The 17,976-nt window shown below is 44.4% G+C and overlaps 1 protein-coding gene and 1 long non-coding RNA gene across 2 annotated transcripts in view; one reads left to right on the top strand and one right to left on the bottom strand.

Annotated features, from left to right (window-relative positions):
- Nucleotides 1-3,597: 3,597 nt before the first annotated feature.
- Nucleotides 3,598-10,179, bottom strand: PIM3 (Pim-3 proto-oncogene, serine/threonine kinase). Its single transcript, XM_061640233.1, has 6 exons — nucleotides 8,768-10,179; nucleotides 8,019-8,128; nucleotides 7,681-7,731; nucleotides 6,849-7,212; nucleotides 5,373-5,549; nucleotides 3,598-5,257 (listed from the first exon to the last, which is right to left on the bottom strand). Exons 1-6 carry the CDS (start codon nucleotides 8,850-8,852, stop codon nucleotides 5,073-5,075), a joined length of 972 nt encoding a protein of 323 aa, XP_061496217.1. The 5' UTR covers nucleotides 8,853-10,179; the 3' UTR covers nucleotides 3,598-5,072.
- Nucleotides 9,883-17,976, top strand: part of LOC133390828 (uncharacterized) — a 28,026-nt gene continuing 19,932 nt past the window's right edge. The window contains exon 1 of the long non-coding RNA XR_009764475.1: nucleotides 9,883-10,381. This is a non-coding gene — a long non-coding RNA (uncharacterized LOC133390828). The remainder of the gene's footprint in view (nucleotides 10,382-17,976) is intronic.

The raw sequence follows: 17,976 nt of genomic DNA, 5'->3' as shown, positions 1-17,976 counted from the left end.
AGTCACTAAACAATGCTCAGCTAGTTGGACCAATGGTCAAATTCCTTATGAGGCAGCTTCCTAGGTTCCTATGGTGTGGCTGACACTGAAGACATGAGGAGCTGTGGGTCACAGATGACTGTGACCATGGCTGTCCCAAGATGTTTTGCTGCCCAAGGCAAGGGGCAAGATGACAGCTTCCCCATTCCACATATGGAAGCCAACTGGACAAAGCAGTTAAATCTTACTATGGCACTGGGGATGGAACAGCATCCTCCACTTCACCTGAAAGCACGAAGCTAGATAGGGGACACAAAACAGGCCATGTGGCATACTCATGTCCTCCACAGCTATGCCCTCCATGAGAAGGGGACAACCATGGGCCTCAGGAGGAAAAGCAAGAGGACTTTCTCCAATACCCAAGCATTTGCCGCCTATGGGGGCTGCCTCACTCTGCCTAATGACAAGGTAGCATGGATGGCCAAGACCCTCAGCAATTTTCAAGTTTTCCTGGGGGAAAATGTTTGGGAGCCGCTGGACTATGGGAGACTTATATGCACATACTGTTGTTCAGTTAACTGTGGGCACTTATAGTGAACTCTCCTTTTGATTTGCTTAGGAACATAGGAAGAGCCTGCTGGATCAGGCCAATGGCCCATCTAGTCCAGCATCCTGTTCTCTCAGTGGCCAACCAGATGCCCAAGGGAAACCCACAAGCAGGACCTGAGTGCAACAGCACTCTCCCCACCTGTGATTCCCAGCAACTGGTATTCAGAAGCATCCTGCCTCTGACCTGGATGCAGAATATAACCATCGTGGCTAGTAGCCATTGATACCATTGCCCTCCATGAATTTATCTAATCCTTTTTTAAAGCCATTTTTGAAATCACAGAGTGCTTTTTAAAAAAAATAATTTAAAATGCATTTTTTATATCACAGAGCTTTTTCAGGATTGGGGGACATCATAGCTCCAACATTTTTCTGTCTAAAGGGCAGCTCTCATTAGCTGTCTATGAATGCTCAGAACCTCATGATTAAAAAGAACAAACTCCGTGCCACACAGTCTGTGATGATGCCTGTCCTTTTGTTGTCTGAAGCACAAGGCCAATTGCCCTTCATACCTCTCATAACATCATGGCAACTATCTCTGAAAAGAGGAGTAGGCAAGTTCACAGATGATAAGGTTATCAATGGCTACTAGCCACAATGGCTATGCTCTGTCTCCACTGACAGAGGCAGTGTGTTTCTGAATAACAATCACTGGGAATCACAAGTGAGGAGAGAGCTATTGCCCTCATTTCCTGCTTGGGGGCTTCTCATAGGCATCTGGTTGACCACAGTGGGGACAGGATGCTGGACTAGATGGGCCAATAGCCTGATCCAGAAGGACTTTTCTTTTGTCCTCTTATTTCCAATTGATTGAAAAGAAGAAGAAAAAACCTTAACCAACTTAGAAGAACCTAACGCTGATGTTCTCAAATTGTAGGCTGAGATATCTCAGGGGGGATCATAAAGTACCTTTATCAGGAAGAGGTGCATATGCTGGGATCCTGGGAATGATTCACTGCTAGTGTCTCACTCTGTCTTTGAGGAACTCCGCAGGCTGCAAGAGCTGCCCTTTTAGCCAATGCCTAGGCCAGCCAGGATGTGCTCTTTCATTATGCAAGAGAGTGAGGGTGGCATGGATGCCGGCAGGGAGGTAGCTCTTTTACTCAAGAAATCTTCACTGCTCACTCACCTGGATCTCCACGTTTCTGTATGGAGCAGATGATGTACGAACAAGTCTCCCTATATTCACCCACTTGGGAATGGGGGAAGATTAATTTTAGAAGGGACACTCGTTTAAAATGTGGGAGAGATGCTGCTGTCATAGTAGGTGCTTGGAGGTAGATGTGTGTGCCAGCCTAGCCGCCATGTAATTTAACACTGACCTAGAAAAGCTTGATGCACATATATAATGACATTAGCTTTCCACTTAACAGAACTAGGAGGGAGGATCAAGCTCCAAGGTGAAGCCTTGGAGGGGATTTCTACTTACCTTGATTATCTACCACATACCTATCCTTACTACATTACAAAAGAGAATGCTTTTGATAACTTGATTCTCATAACTTTAGCTATAGGAGAAAAGTGCATGGGGGGGGAGAAAGCCCATTTAAGTTACTTCTTGATGCTCATCAATTTTCGAAACTTTGAAATGCTTGGCATCAAGCTTCTGTTTGAGTCTTGCTCCTGTGGTATTACTTATACAGGACTCGTATCAGTCAGCTGAACTAGAAGATGACAACTTTCCCTTTCCAAGAGGCTTTCCAGCAAATGGAGGAAGTATTTCAAGAACTGAATCTGGTAGGTCTGTTACAACACTGGGAATTCAGGCATCATTTGTTCTGCAAGAATCCAGTCCTCCTCGCCTTGTAGATCAGCGATACAGTAGAACTTGTTGGCCCATTCAGTTTTGTAAAAAAGAAATTGCTATGGGATCAAAAACTTTGTAAGGTTATCAGTGGTTATGGTATATATTAGAATGATTAACTCCAGTTAAGGACTCTTCTTATGAAGCCATGGAATAATTTCCAATACTTGAAGTGATTGCACACCACCAGGAGTATGGACATCTCTTAAGAACCACTTCAAATATACAGCAGTAGCATGTACTATGACACTACTTGACCCGATTCAGAATGGAGATTTGAATCCTCCCCAACCCCCTATAAAAAAGAATGAACTTTGCATATGGAAAGCTAGCATAAGGGAGGTTTTAAGATTTCTCCATGTTATGCAAGGTGGTGGTTGTTCTAAAAAGGGAAAGATTTAAACATCCAACTAAATGAGTAGACCCATTGAAACTGATGGACCTAAGTTAGTCATGCCAACTTATTCTAATGCGTCTACTCCCAGTATGACTAACATTGGATCCACCCAATCTCAAGGGTTATTGTCCCAGAACCTTTACTATGTGCATTTTAGTCTCCAGTGCATCTATAACAAGTATCTCCGATTGTAAAAAAATAAAATAAAATGCAACTAATGGATTCATCCCATTACTGTTTGCAGGAGAGATTTTAAGACCCCTGCTTTTCCTTTCTGGGAGTGGGGCAGAGCAGATACCATTGGATTTTCAACTTCTAGTGGCATTGGGATGTGCATATAAAGCCAGATTCTCTGTAGCATTACAGAGTGGTACCAGTTTACGGCTGCAATCTTAACCCCACATAACCTGGGAGTAAGCCATTAAACTCAATAGGATGAGGTAGACTTTTTAGGAGTGCACTGTTAAGTTGTCCATATGTGCTTCATACTGGGGAGAACTACTGCAACCTGCTGCATCTGGGAATTATTTATGTGCTGATTCATTCTGATTTCAGTCAGCAAGACACTTTCTGCGAAGGCAGAGGCATATGAGGGTCTCTTGCAATTGTTAGTATTCAAGGGAAGATGGTGTAAGCCAGTTTGCAGTGGTCTTAGCAACCAGTGTAGCCATGAAACAGTAACATCTGACCATACTGGTTACTTTAGATTGTTGTCACCCTATAGCTTCTTGACACGTATGTATTTAGAAATTAAACTGTTCGTATCTGGTAGACAACCACTTAGTTCAAAAGGAACACACCACACAGGTTATCTACAAAAAAGTTTAATTGAAATACCTGTATAAAAAAATATGATCTCCATACATTTCACACTGTTAAACAGAAGGAAAAAAATCATATCCAAGCTGCATAAATGCAACCAGATCACAGAACACACAGCTATTAAAATAAATTAAGGTTGATGACTCTGCCACTCTTCCTTCCAGAGCCAACACACAAAGACTGTACAATGTCAATAATTTAAAACCCTTCCAAACAGCATTACTTTACATTTCTGGTATGTAAACAATACCAGACAAAAAGGCATACTGACTAACTTTTAAAGTCACTCTAGTTCCCTTAAATTAGACTTTGTACAATTTTCCATCTTCCAACCAAAAATGAAAAAAAAAAAAACCCAGGTATGGTCAGACTTTTTTTTTCTTTTTAAAACAATTTTTTAAAAAATGGACAAAGACAGATAGGGATGCAAAAACTAGTTGTGGACCGGAATCCATTCCCATGACAGGACTAAGAGAGAGAGAAAAAAGCAGTGTTGAATAATTCTAAACAAATAAATTAGCTAAAATAAATAGCCACGGATGAGACTGTGAGAAGTCTTCTAAAGTCCAGACAATAAATAAAACTGTATAATACATGGGAAAAAACAAAATTTACAAAAACACATTATACAGGTATGGAAAACACACACACAAAGTCCTTGAATATTGCATTGATTGTGCATTTAACATGCCCATACATACTTTTAAGACTTGCAGGTTGGGGGAGTTGAGAAAGGGCCTTTGTGTGTGTGTGTGTGTGTGCCCAGTGGTAGAGATGATGAAATGAAATATGAGTGAGTGTTCCTGATAAACAGCTGATATCATGTGCAGCCTACTGGAAATATAGTATGGGGCAGCAGAGGTTGTTTTGGAGGAGGGTGGGGGGAAAAGGCTGGCGAAGAACCAGAAAGGAGTGAAATGTCTGTGTTCAAGTATTCCATCACCAGTGGATGGGACTACTTCATTCAATCACTGAACATGTTTTCCAATGCATCATAGGAGCTGCTTCCCCCCCCAGCACCTTTAGTGGCTAAAGGGAACAAAATCCTATCATGTACTGGATCTTCTTTGGACATACACAGCTCAAAAAAGAAAGTCCCACTGAAGCAGCTTTCAAAAAGGCACTCAAAAAGCAAATAAAATCTAGTCCAGGCTCTATGAGAGCAAAAAGTTTTACCATGTTATTTAAAGAGGTCACTGCTTTTCTTAATAAAAAGGTCAGTCTTTTGACTAAGTACTGGCCTGCAAACTCCAAAACATCACCATTTCCAAAGGAAATCTCTCATCCAAAGCAGAAACCAGCAAAAAGGGGAAAAATAAAAATCAAGTCCCTCAAAGATTCAGACTACAGAATAATGAATGCATTTTTTTCTAGCCCCTCCTACATATGGCAGCAGCAGCAGCACTCTGGTCTTTTTTTTCCTGCTTGTAGCTCCCCTCCCTTTGCAAGGTCCTCAGTACTTCACAGGCTCTCGTTGCTCGAACTTGTGCTAGACACATCAGTGTCAATGGTCCGTAGCCTTATATCGCAATCATCTGACTTCGCAACTTCTGATTTGTGCATCCATGGGTGGTCGAAAATTTGCTCAAGGGTTGGTCTGTCTGAAGGCCTCAATGAAAGGCACCATTTGATCAGTTGTTGGCATTCTGAAACAAAGGCAGAAGCAGGTTAGGAAATGGGAGGAAAAAAGCAGAAATTCATTCAAAATTGCAACAAGAGTGGTTCCATAGTTTTTAGAGAGGATTGGGTTTCTAAGCTTACCAGGTGAAATTCTTCTTCTGAAGTACAACCGTCCTCTCAAGATCTCTTCATCTTGCTCAAAAGGTATGTCACCACAGACCATGTCATACAGGAGGACACCCACAGACCACACAGTTGCTGATCTTCCGTGGTACCTGTGGTAGCGAATCCATTCTGGAGGACTGTATACTCGTGTTCCTGTAATGGAAAATGACAAGACCCCCTTTATATAAGCCATGCTGAACTTTCTGTTGAGATCATGTTAACAGTATGTATGGGTTTTGGGGGGGGGGGTTGGGGAAAAAAACAAAACCCATTTCCCTCCCAAAAAACTCACACTACATGTAGGCAGGAAAATTCTAGAGCTTAAATCATGCCTGCTATTATGTCATGTCTTAATCTGGCCTCTTAGGTTGTTCTATTTTCTTCAGTGGATAGCGCAGCTTCTCATCAGCTGACTGTTTACTAACATAAAGCTCGCTTTCCCTGGCCACGTGGCGTCTGCAGCACCACACCAAAAATAGACACAAAAGGACAAAGGGAGAGAGGACGAAAGGAGAGGGAAGGGAAAGGGGGAAAAAGGTGAAACCCAGGCCTTAGTTACTATGTATGGCTAACCGGCTTTGGTCAGGTCCAAAAGCATGTAAAACATACTGCTCTCTTTTTTAAAAAAATAACAAATCAGAACAATAATTAAAAAGAGCGGTGAAATCTGCCTCATGCGTAAGAGGCTGTTAGCAACTAACCTCCCTCTGCACTGAGCTGTTACTTGGATACCAAATAAAACTGGAATTTGTGATGCTGAAGGTCACATGGCCATGAGGCTCTGGTTTCACAACAAACAGATGTTAAATGCTGCAGCTGACTAGGGAAGGGGGGCAAAAGAGTCCCGCATTTACATCTATCCTATTCACCTTGGAAGGAGGAAAATCCTCTCTTCCATCTATATTCAAGAGAAACCATATATTTCTGATAGCAAAAAACAGCATATGCTCAAACTTGTATGTTAAAGAGTTTTAAAAAAATAATTAACAAGGAAGTATATCTGCCTCCTCAATCTGCAATGCGGGATTTCTAAAGCATCATACAGGAAAGAGAAATGGGGGAGTTTGGGGGTCAAAATACAGGGAAAAAATAGAGCCCAAAGGGTCACAGCTGGGAACACTGGCACTGTCAACGCTTGAGTCACCTGTAAACACATTGCCCTCTAGGAAAATGCCTTTTCCCCCTCCCCAAGGCAGGGAAAATATAAACTGCTGCGTCACTGCCTGGAATTGCTTCTATTCCTACGCAACTTTGACACCCTCCAACCGCCTCCAGTGCAAAGGATTTAATTACCAGCAGATCTGTTACTGGCTGCTACAGCAAAAATATCTTTTGTTAGTAGTAGGTGGCAAGAATGTGACTAAGAGAGAGGAGGTGTCAGTGGAAGCACTTTCATGGGTAACTGGTTTCAGCCACACGTACACAGAAGCTCTGGATGGGAGGGGCACATACCATCGAAGTCAGTGTAGACGGTGTCCTTGAGGATGGCTCCAGACCCAAAATCTATCAGCTTCAGCTCTCCTGTCCTCAGATCCACCAAGAGGTTCTCGTCTTTGATGTCTCTGTGCACCACACCGCAGCTGTAGCAATGGCGCACTGCCTCCAGGACCTGACGGAAAAATCTCCGGGCCGTCTCCTCGTCTAGGGCTCCCTTCTCGGTGATGAAGTCAAAAAGATCTTTCACCAGGTCTGGCCTTTCCATGATAATCAAGTAGCCATCAGGTCTCTCGTACCAATCCAGCAGCTTGATGACACCGCGGAAGCCAGAGCCCACTTTCTTCAGCAAAACTATCTCCAAGGGCACCATTACTCCACCCTGAAAGCAGAAGGAGGGGGTGGGGAGGGAGAGGCAAAGGAAGACCCGATGAAGCTTTTTGAATACCAAGCGGGGAGGGGGAAGAAGGAGAAGGGAAAATCCCTTTTCTTGGCCATTTCAAAACAAATCAGAGGGCTTCTTTGAAGTGGAAACTCCAGCAGCAGCGTGGGGGGAGGGATGGCTGACAAGCTAGTGTGATGGGGAAGTCCACAGCTACTCCACTGGGTGTCTCTGCTGCTGCCGCAGTCAAAAGGGGAGGGTGGAGGGAGAGGAGAAGAAACCCCGCCAAATCCCCCCCAATGTAAACAATAACAGAGGCTACAGAGGCAGCAGCGGCATGGAGGGCGGGGAAGGGGAACCCACACAAACAATAGCTGGCCCTCCATGATTAATGCAAGGAGGGAGAAGTACCAGGGAAGATGCAACACAAACACACACCGTTTTGTGATTTGTCTACTGGATACTTACAATTGTGCCCCACTCCGTCACCCTCTCCTTCACCACATGCTTCACGGCAACCTGGAAGCCAGGAGAAACAGGAGGTTAGGAAGGCAGATCAGTGAAACTTAGGTGGGTGGCAGTGATAGGACGTTAAGCTGGCAGGGTGGGATCGACCCTCCCTGTCTGGCGCGTGTGGCTTCAGGGATCCGCTGGCTGGGATTTCCAGCTCCCGGTCAAGGTTCTGCTTTTAGAACAGCGCCCGCCACACACACCAGGGCTGTGTGTGTGTAACAGCAGCAGCAACAAAAGCCTCGTGGCTGGGGGTGGAGAAGGAAGGGGGGGTCAGATGAGGAGCCTCGTCTTACCGGCAAGCCATCTGCGATCCTGTTCCCAGCATAGACCGTGCCAAATCCCCCGCTGCCCAGCACAGAGCCCACTTGATAGATTTTATCGAACGCCTCCTTCTCCACTTTCACTAGAGATGGGGGGAAATGGGAGGAAAAGAGGTTTGTGAGGGAAGAAAGATGTTGGAAGCGATCTAATGACCGCGCGTTAGGTAGACAGGAAGCAATCTCTCCCGAGGGCGAAAGAAAAATGCAACTGTTGGGCTGTCTTAACCCTTCCCTACAAAATCACAAGTGGAAGCGTTAAGAAAACCAGCAATAAAAACAAGGCAAGCCAAGAAGGAGGGGCGGGGGGAGGAGGATGGATGGAAACAACCCCAGCCATTTGATGTGGAAAAGGGGCTTTCTAGATTCGCTTCTCAAACCCCGTTCCTCCCCATCTTTAAGCGAAATATTTGAAACGCCACACCATAGGTGACACCACTCCCATCCTCTCCAAGCCATGTTTTGTTAAGAGGGAAGACCCCCCTGCGGAGAAAAAAACCCACTGGGAGGTCTACAGGATCGGGGATCATTTATTTTTTAAGCAGACAATCCAGCCCAATTGCCGACATCCCCGTTAGAAACAGTTGCCGCCGCAGCCACAACAACGCGGAAGGCTTACACAGAACATTTTCTCCCGCTCACCCCACACCGAAAAAAAGGGTGGGGGGGAACCAAGCGCACACGCGATCATCACCGCCAGAAGGGGAATGCCATGAATTGTTTACCTGGCTGGAGGATCTTGACCGGCAAGTGATCCATACTGGTTGGGTTGCAAAGGTGAGCCAGTGATCCAAACTTGGAGAGTAACATCTTCCAATGGAACAAGAACGCGGGGGGGGGAAATAAATCAATCGAGATCCGAGTCCTCCTCCGGCTTTTTAAGTCAATTCACAGAAAGCAAACCAAAACACACACACACACAAACAGCTGATGAGCGCAGTTGAAAGGCCAGCAGCGGAGACTCCTTCCCAAGATTGGGAAGGAGGAGAGATGGGGCGGGGGAGACTTGGAAGCAGCTGTCTGGGAATCTTGCTGAGTTCCTTTTTTTGAAAAAAAAAATCCCCCTCTCCTCAAAATAGTATCTTTTCCCTCCAAAGTAGAAACTGACGTCCGGAAACGAGCAGCAAAGGCAGAATCCCAGATGAAATGGATTCCTTTTTTTTTTTTTTGGTAAAAAATATTTTTTAAAAAATGAAATACAATGATCTTCGCTTTTTGTTCAGCACGAGTATAGGTTTCTTCGGTTTTGCATTGAAAAGTAACCCACACGAACAAATGCTGGAGACTTGCGATGAATGTATTGAAATAAATCCACTCCGCTCATAGATTCACTGCCGTGTGACTCTGAATTCAATCCAGCGCTGCAGTAAGGCGGGCAGCCCCTGAGCAGCAGCAGCTCAGCCTCCGACTGGCACTGCTCTCTTCTGAGCTCAATTGCACAGAGGAGCTGCCTCTTCTTAACTCTCAATATTTTGGTGCGGGAGGAAAAGACATATACAAATATCCCTCCGCGGGGGGATAGGTGGCGATGGGGACACGTCTCTTTGCTTCCTCTCTCTCTCTCCTCCTGCTCCGCCCCCTCCCCTCCCCTCAGTCTACCGCCCGGAATAGGTCCGGAAAGAGTCGGCATTCTCTCTAGCTCAAAGCTGGGACTGCGGAACCTCGCCCCGTGGTAAATACAAGGGGTGGGGGCTTGGAACTATTTGCTTATAGTAAGAGACGCGCAAAGTTACTGTCTGAAAAATTCTCATCACAGTATTACACACGGGAGGGGGAGAGAGAGAGGGGGGGAAAGAGAAGGGAAGGTTCTCTCATTTGCATGCGCTTGAGTTGCCGTCCAATGAGAAGGGTGGCTTTTCAAAATGAATGTCTTGTTGCAGCCAGTCAAGAGGAGGTGGATTTGTATATGCATAAGTGGAGGGGGCTTACGAGCTCAGGGCGGGAATTCCTAGGCGCGCCTTTTTCTCTCTCTGCTATCCTGGCGGCGTCGAGGAAGGTCATTCTGAGCGGAGTTTGAGACACTGCGTCTGAAGCGGGAATTCGGAGGAGTCGCGGGGGGCGAACGGAGGGGAGGCAGCCAGCCAGCCGCCATGATCACCGTGCTGGAATACGGGGACGGTTTCCTCCTCTGTGCTGCTGTGAGATTACAAAACTCCCCCACCTTCACCCCAAAAAACTCGCGCCATTTAGCAGCTTCCTTCTACAGATTGCGAGCCTTACGGCAGTCGTTAACTCCGGCCATCCTCCAGTTAATAATGCAGAAATGCATTGAACTCGAACGCACGTTGTGACGCGAGAACTCCCTCAGGAAACTTGGCGCCAGTCGCAGACATGAAAAGGTTAATGCAGACATATGAAAGGGTTAATGAAGCCATACAGTAGTGCAATATTGCGAGGCATTCACGCACACGCTTGACTATTTTAAGAACTCATAAGCAATTTTAGGATTTTCGACTTGAGAGGACAAAAAAGTCTGCATCGTGGTGGAATGTACTTTTTCTCAGCGATGCAGCTCTCATTTAAGTTTGCCAGTGAGCCTTTTTATTATTTTAAAGGGATCTCTCTCCCCGCCCTATTAAGGTTTGTAACTTGCAACATGTGCCATCATCACAGTTCCTTAAGACCGACGTGACTCTCCGATGGTGCAGATCAGCTCCCCCCCCCCAAAAAATAGATGTATCCATATTTGAGGGCAGCTCAGAAAAAGCCTCTTGTACATTGATGGCAACCTTAATGCTAAACTGCTGTTATTACCAGGATCTTATTGCATTCTGCAGATAATATCTGCACTTATATTAGACGGGGAGCACCTAAGATTTCCCCTCCCCAAACAGATGGACCAAAAAAATACAAAGAAGAACGATTATTTTGTCTGGCATTGCTGGCCGTTGCAACTGCACCCACCCACAAAGCGTCTCAGAGATAGCCAGAAATATGCGCGCGCCGCAGTGTCTTACGTTTGAATTCTTGTTTGTACTTAATAGGCGTCTCATTGACGTCTGGGACTGACCCTGTGCACTTCACCTCCTTTGCCACAGAGGGCGCCAAGTCTTCAAGAAATAATCCTCGGGAGGGCCTAAGGAAAGCCGCATGGCTGCTAATTAATTAGAGCTGCCACAAGCCTCACGCGTTTGGAAAGCAGTTTACACATTCTGGTTTAATTTTTAAAGCACTGTTAAAAAAAATCTCGCTCTTTATGAAGAATATTTTTGCAGCCTGCTTTAGCACGGCATTTGCAGCTTTGGCCACACAGAACAGAAGGGCTTGGACGAGCAGCCCTCTTGCAGAGACCTGAGGAGGGAGTGTTCAGGATGGTTATTTTATTTCATTAAGTACAGACTGCAAGGCGCGACTGAATGCTCAAGCCTCCCCTCTCACATAATGCTGGGTAGGTAGACAGGTGTTTATTGCAGTTTATGGGACAGTGACAGGTAGGCCATATTGCACCTACACTAGATTTTGCTGGGATTTTCATAACAAAAGTGCTGCCACTTTGTCAGGGCTCATCCAGAAGACTTATTTATTGAGAATTCATCCTGATTTGCTACCAAAAGCTTATGAGGAACTTAGATCCGGACCTTATTGAGCACTTGTTCTGATTTGTGGGTGATATGATAATAAGCATTCATCTTGATTTACTTACACGGTGTTACTTCTTCCTGTTAATGATCCATTCATCCCATGCTTTTTAATGCATTTCCCTGTCGTTTTCCTAACCATAATGTTTCTTTTTCAAAGTGGATTTGTTGTGCCAGGGCAACAGAGCACTTTAATCCACTTTAATTGTGCAAATATAAATTTACAGTATCCACTTGAATGCCTTCTGCAAATTAGTGACAGTTGGAACACCCTCAGTGCAAAATATGCTTCACTGCACATATCAGTTTGGGGATATATTAGAAACACTTTCATGTCTTAACTCAGGACATCCTTTTTTGCTAGGGCACATGTGCTTTTTAAAGTGGCACAAGAGGCAGAAATTCCACATGCGTAGACTTCCTAGGTGGAGATGCAGTGATGGAGAAATGTTACAACAGCTGAATTTCTGCCTATTATTTTGTAAAGTGGACAGGGCCCTACTAGGAAAACAAAGTATCAATCCTAGCTAAGGTATATCTGTAATGAGAGCTTTACATGCTTTTTCTCCCTTATAACACTAGAACTCATAGTCATCCATTGAAGCTGAGTGTTGGAAGATTCAGGACAGACAAAAGAAAAGTACTTCGTGCAATGCAGAGTTAAATGGTGAAATTTGCTGCTACAGGAAGCAATGATGGCTATCAACTTGGATGGCTTGAGATGATGATTAGACAAAGAAATGGAGAATAAGGCTATCAATGATAAGGCTACTAGCAATGATGACTAGCCATGGTTGAAGGCAGTAGGCTTCTGAACACCAGTTGCTGGAAACGTCAAGAGCAGAGGGTACTCTTGCGTTCAGGTCCTACTTGTGGGCTTCCCATAGCCATATGGTTGGCCACTTTGAGAACAGGATGCATGACTAGATGGGCTATTGGCCCAGCAGTCTGTTCTTACTTTCTTATGCTCATTTTGAAGCATGGGACTCAGCACTTCAACACAAGAGATACTATGTGGTATGAGGTTTCTGTGCAGTATTGCTCTATATGGGTTATTCTACCCAGTGATTCCCCCAATTTGCTATAAGAATGAGTAACAATGAACACAGGACACAATTGCTATGTGATAAGTCAGATGTGAACCCTGAAAGAAACAGCTGCACACATGGCTTTTGAGTAGCATTGCACCTTTAAATAGGGAGTGCTGCCTCTTGAGGCCCTCCACCTGCCTAATCTTAGGATAGGGTCACATTATTGGCTTAAAACACAGTCACCCCTGCTCTTTGAATCTGGGTACACACAACCCAAAAGTACCCACAATCCACTTGTTTCTTCTGTGGGTAGAGACATACTGTTTTACTGGTTCGAGTGTGTCTCCACATCTCTTTTCTGAAAATGGGGGCACACATTGCTTGTCAAACCCCACCCCTTTTTACTGTAAAACCTGATAGGATTAGCTAGAGTGTGGTTTTTAAAAAATTTGCTTCAGAGAGATTTCACAACTGATCAGCAGATCAACCCGTTTCCCCTATTGGTGTGGCCAGTGGAAATGCTTTGCTGTAGGTGGCTGTGATCACAGCCTGAAATATTGTGCTTTAATGAGGTATAAAAAAACCCAGCTTCACTCTGATTTAAAACTGAACGGCGAATGCCAGGTAAATACAGTAGAAACATTATCTGGAGGTGGTCTTACATGCGTGACATTAGCGGGGGGGTGCGCATCGCAGAGCAGCATCCTATTTCCTATGCATCCACCCGCTATCTGCCCACTGCAGTTCTACCTGTGCCTACTCAGAAGTAAGCAATATTGAATTTAATGGAGCTTATTCTCTGGTAAGTGGGTTAGGATTGCAAGTCAAGTTTATTTTAAAATGAGGTGGGGGCACCTGTGTTCACCTGTGCGCATCTGTCTCTGTAAACAAGAAGGAGGGATCTGTCTCCTCTGATTCACTTTGATTATTTAAATATGATTTCCAGGGTGAAAGCTCCACCAATACGAGTTGAGGTGGGTGGAGGATTAGGAAAACTAGGTATAGACAACTTGCAGCTGGAAACACTAGGATTTGCAAAATGGAATTGAAATTGCTGCCCTGGGCTCCTACTGGGAGAAAGGGTAGGATATAAATCTAATTAATTAATAAATGTCTGGTGTGAATGTGGCCTCGAAGTTCAGTAAAAGCACCAGCATTTATGTGAAGCAGAAGCAAAGAATAGGGTAGGGACACATTTCAGGCTTAAATGCATCAAGGTTGTTTTTTCTTGCTGCATGCATGTATGCATATATAAATAAATAAATGCCATACGACAATGGAATCAATTACATAGAGAGGTAGTGGGCTCTCCGACACTGGAGGCATTCAAGAGGCAGCTGGACAGCCATCTGTCGGGAATGCTTTGATTTGGATTCCTGCATTGCGCAGGGGGTTGGACTTGATGGCCTTATAGGCCCCTTCCAACTCTACTATTCTATGATTCTATGACTTAGAGGCCACATTCATACCAGACATTTATTCCATTATTATTCCACTTTAAACAGTCATAGCTTCCCTCAAGGAATCCTGGGAAGTGTGGCTTGTGAAGAGTGATGAAGACTGTCAGAAGACTCCTGTTTTCCTCACAGAGCTACAATTTTCAGCGTTTTCTGAGAGGAAATGACTGTAGCTCTGTGATGAGAATATGGGTCTCCTAACAATTCTCAGCACAAACTATACTTCCCAGGATTCTTTGGGGGAAGCCATGACTGTGTAAAGTGGAATAATAGTGGTGAAATGTGGTGTTGGAGGAGAGCTTTGCAGATACCATGGACCGCAAAGAAGACTAATAATTGGGTGTTAGAACAAAGTAAAACAACTATCACTAGAAGCTAAAATGATGAAACTGAGGTTATCATACTGTAGACACATAATGAGAAGACATGATTCACTAGAAAAGACAATAATGCTGGGAAAAACAGAAGGGAGTTGGAAAAGAGGAAGGCCAAGCAAGAGATGGATTCCATATAGGAAGCCGCAGACCTGACCTTACAAGATCTGAACAGGGTGGTTTATAGCAGATGCTGTTGGAGGTTGCTGATTCATAGGGTCACCATTAGTCGTAATTGACTTGAAGGCACATAACAACAACAGTAGTGGAATAAATGTCTGGTGTGAATGTGGCCAGAAAGGTATGGATCTCTGTGTTAAAAAGTGGTACTTTGCCTCAGGGAGGGCAATTGGGGCTGTGGGCTTTTCTAATTTTGCCATTATAAGGAGGACCTGGAGTCAATACGTCTTGAAAATTTAAGTGCCATGTACACTGATGGTGATGAAAATAATAAATCTTGGAAGTAGCAGTAAAGATTGGTCACTGTAATCATCATTTCCCCCCATTTTCAAAGTGCATGGATACCTCTTAACACCCACCTCCCAACCATATTTGTGAGCCCTCCCCTTGGCTTCTGTTTCTCTTGGGAGAGATATTCCCATTGGTAGTTATGAGGACTTCTTCTCTCCTGGGGCTTATAGCTGTCATGGCGGAGGGAGGGAATGGGTCAAGCCTCACTCCTTGCATGCAGTAGTTCCAATTTGGATCACTCCCCCAGCTGCTAGTTTAAGGAAAAAAGCCAAGTATGCAAGGATCAGTCACATGATCCGGCTACATCTAGTTTTGCCCTGAATCCATGCTGTTATCTTTCAAGTGGCTAAAATAGTCATCCTACTGTATTCTTGATTCTCTGTCATTATTACATTAAAGAGCTAGTTGTCCCTAAGGCAGAAGGGAGGCTAAGAACCATACACCTGAACTGAAATAGCAGCCAGTCTTCTTTCTCTCTCTGTCACTGTCACTGTTTCGGAGTCCTCTGTTAAATGTGCTGCTTGGTTTCACCTTCTCAGAAGAGAAAAAGTGCCATGCAGTTTTGGATGTTCATAGACATCTAAATTATATATAGTGTCGTGAAAAAGTATTTGCCCCTTTTCTGATTTTCTGCATTGTTGCATATTTTTGCCACTGAATGTTGTCAGATTTTGAACCAAAAACTATTAGAGAAAAGGGAAACTGAGTGAACAAAAACAAATACGTTTGATACTGATTTCATTTATTAAAGAAAATTAAGCAACGCTCAGTGCCCCCATGTGAAAAAGTAATTGCCCCCTTAGACTCAAAACCTGGTTATGCCACCTTTAGCAGCAATGACTGCAACCGAATGCTTCCTGTAGTTCCTGATCAGTCTCTCATAGTGCTGTGGTGGACTTTTGGCCCACTCCTCCATGCAGAACTGCTTTAACTCAGTGACATTTGTGGGTTTTCAAGCATGAACTGCTCCTTTCAGGTCCTGCCACAACATCTCAATGGGATTTAGCTCTGGACTTTGACTAGGCCATTCCAAAACTTTAAATTTCTTGTTCCTCAACCATTCTGATGTCAACTTGCTTGCATGTTTCGGATCATTGTCTTGCTGCATGACCCAGCTGTGCTTCAGCTTCCGCTGACAGACGGATGGTCTATCATTCACCTGTAGACTTCTCTGAGACAAAGCAGAATTCATGGTTCCTTCAACGATGGCAAGTCATCCAGGTCTTGATGCAGCAAAGCATCCCCAAATCATAGAATCATAGAATAGTAGAGTTGGAAGGGGCCTATGAGGCCATCGAGTCCAACCCCCTGCTCAAAGCAGAAATCCAAATCAAAGCATTCCCGACAGATGGCTGTCCAGCTGCCTCTTGAATGTTTCCAGTGTCGGAGAGCTGACTACCTCTCTAGGTAATTGGTTCCATTGTCGTATGGCTCTAACACGTAGGAAGTTTTTCCTGATGTCCAGTTGAAATTTGGCTTCCTGCCACTTGAGCCCATTAGTCCATGTCCTGCACTCTGGGACAATTGAGAAGAGATCTCCTCTGTATGACAACCTTTCATGTACTTGAAGAGTGCTATCATATCTCCCCTCAGTCTTCTCCAGGCTAAACATGCCCAGTTCTTTCAGTCTGTCCTCATAGGGCTTGGTTTCCAGTCCTCTGATCATTCTTGTTGCCCTCCTCTGAACTTGTTCAAGTTTGTCTGCATCCTTCTTGAAGTGCGGAGACCAGAACTGGACGCAGTATTCAAGATGAGGCCTAACCAGTGATGAATAGAGGGGAACTAATACTTCACATGATTTGGAAACTATACTTCTGTTAATGCAGCCTAATATAGCATTTGGCTTTTTTGGAGCCACATTGCACTGTTGGCTCATATTCAGCTTGTGATCAATGACAATTCCAAGATCCTTCTCACATGTCGTATTGCTGAGCCAAGTATCCCCCATCTTATAACTGTGCATTTGTTTTCTTTTTCCTAAGTGTAGAACTTTGCATTTATCCCTGTTGAATTTAATTCTGTTGTTCTCAGCCCAATGCTCCAGTCTATCAAGGTCCCTTTGAATGTTGTTTCTGTCTTCCACGGTATTAGCTGTTCCCCCCAATTTTGTATCATTGCAAATTTGATAAGCATACTCTGTACCTCCTCATCCAAGTCATTAATAAAAATGTTGAAGAGCACTGGGCCCAGGACTGAGCCCCGTGGTACCCCACTCGTTACTTCTGCCCAGTTTGAGAAGGAACCATTGATAAGCACTCTTTGGGTACGATTCTGGAGCCAACTGTGAATCTACCTGATAGTTGTTTCATCCAGCCCACATTTAGCTAGTTTGCTAATCAGAATATCATGGGGCACTTTGTCAAAAGCTTTGCTGAAGTCGAGAGATATTATGTCCACAGCATTCCCACAGTCTACAAGGGAGGTTACCCGATCAAAAAATGAGATAAGATTGGTTTGGCAGGATTTGTTCTTCATAAATCCATGTTGGCTCCTAGTAATCACTGCATTGTTTTCAAGGTGCTTGCAGATTGACTGCTTTATAATCTGCTCCAGAGTTTTTCCAGGGATTGATGTTAGGCTGACTGGTCTGTAGTTCCCCAGTTCCTCCTTTTTGCCCTTTTTGAAGATAGGGACAACATTAGCTCTCCTCCATCTCTCCGGCACTTCACCAGTCCTCCACGATTTCACAAAGATAATAGACAGCGGTTCTGAGAGTTCTTCAGCCAGTTCCTTCAATACTCTAGGATGCAGTTTATCGGGCCCTGCCGATTTGAACTCGTTCAAAGTGATTAGGTATTCCTTGACCATTTGTCTGTCAATCTTAAGTTCCAATCTTGTCCCTTCTACTTCATGTTTCCTGGGAGGGTCATAGACCCTTTTCTGGGGGAAGACTGAGCCAAAGTAGGAATTGAGCACTTCTGCCTTTTCTTTGTCATCTGTTATCATTTTGCCATCCTCATTGAGTAGCTGTGCCATCATTTCTTTTCCCTGTCTTTTACTATGGACATATCTGAAGAAAGCTT

The sequence above is a fragment of the Rhineura floridana genome, chromosome 8 (assembly GCF_030035675.1).
Source record: "Rhineura floridana isolate rRhiFlo1 chromosome 8, rRhiFlo1.hap2, whole genome shotgun sequence".
Taxonomy (NCBI): Eukaryota; Metazoa; Chordata; class Lepidosauria; order Squamata; family Rhineuridae; genus Rhineura; species Rhineura floridana.
This window is presented reverse-complemented; position numbering and strand designations above follow the sequence as displayed.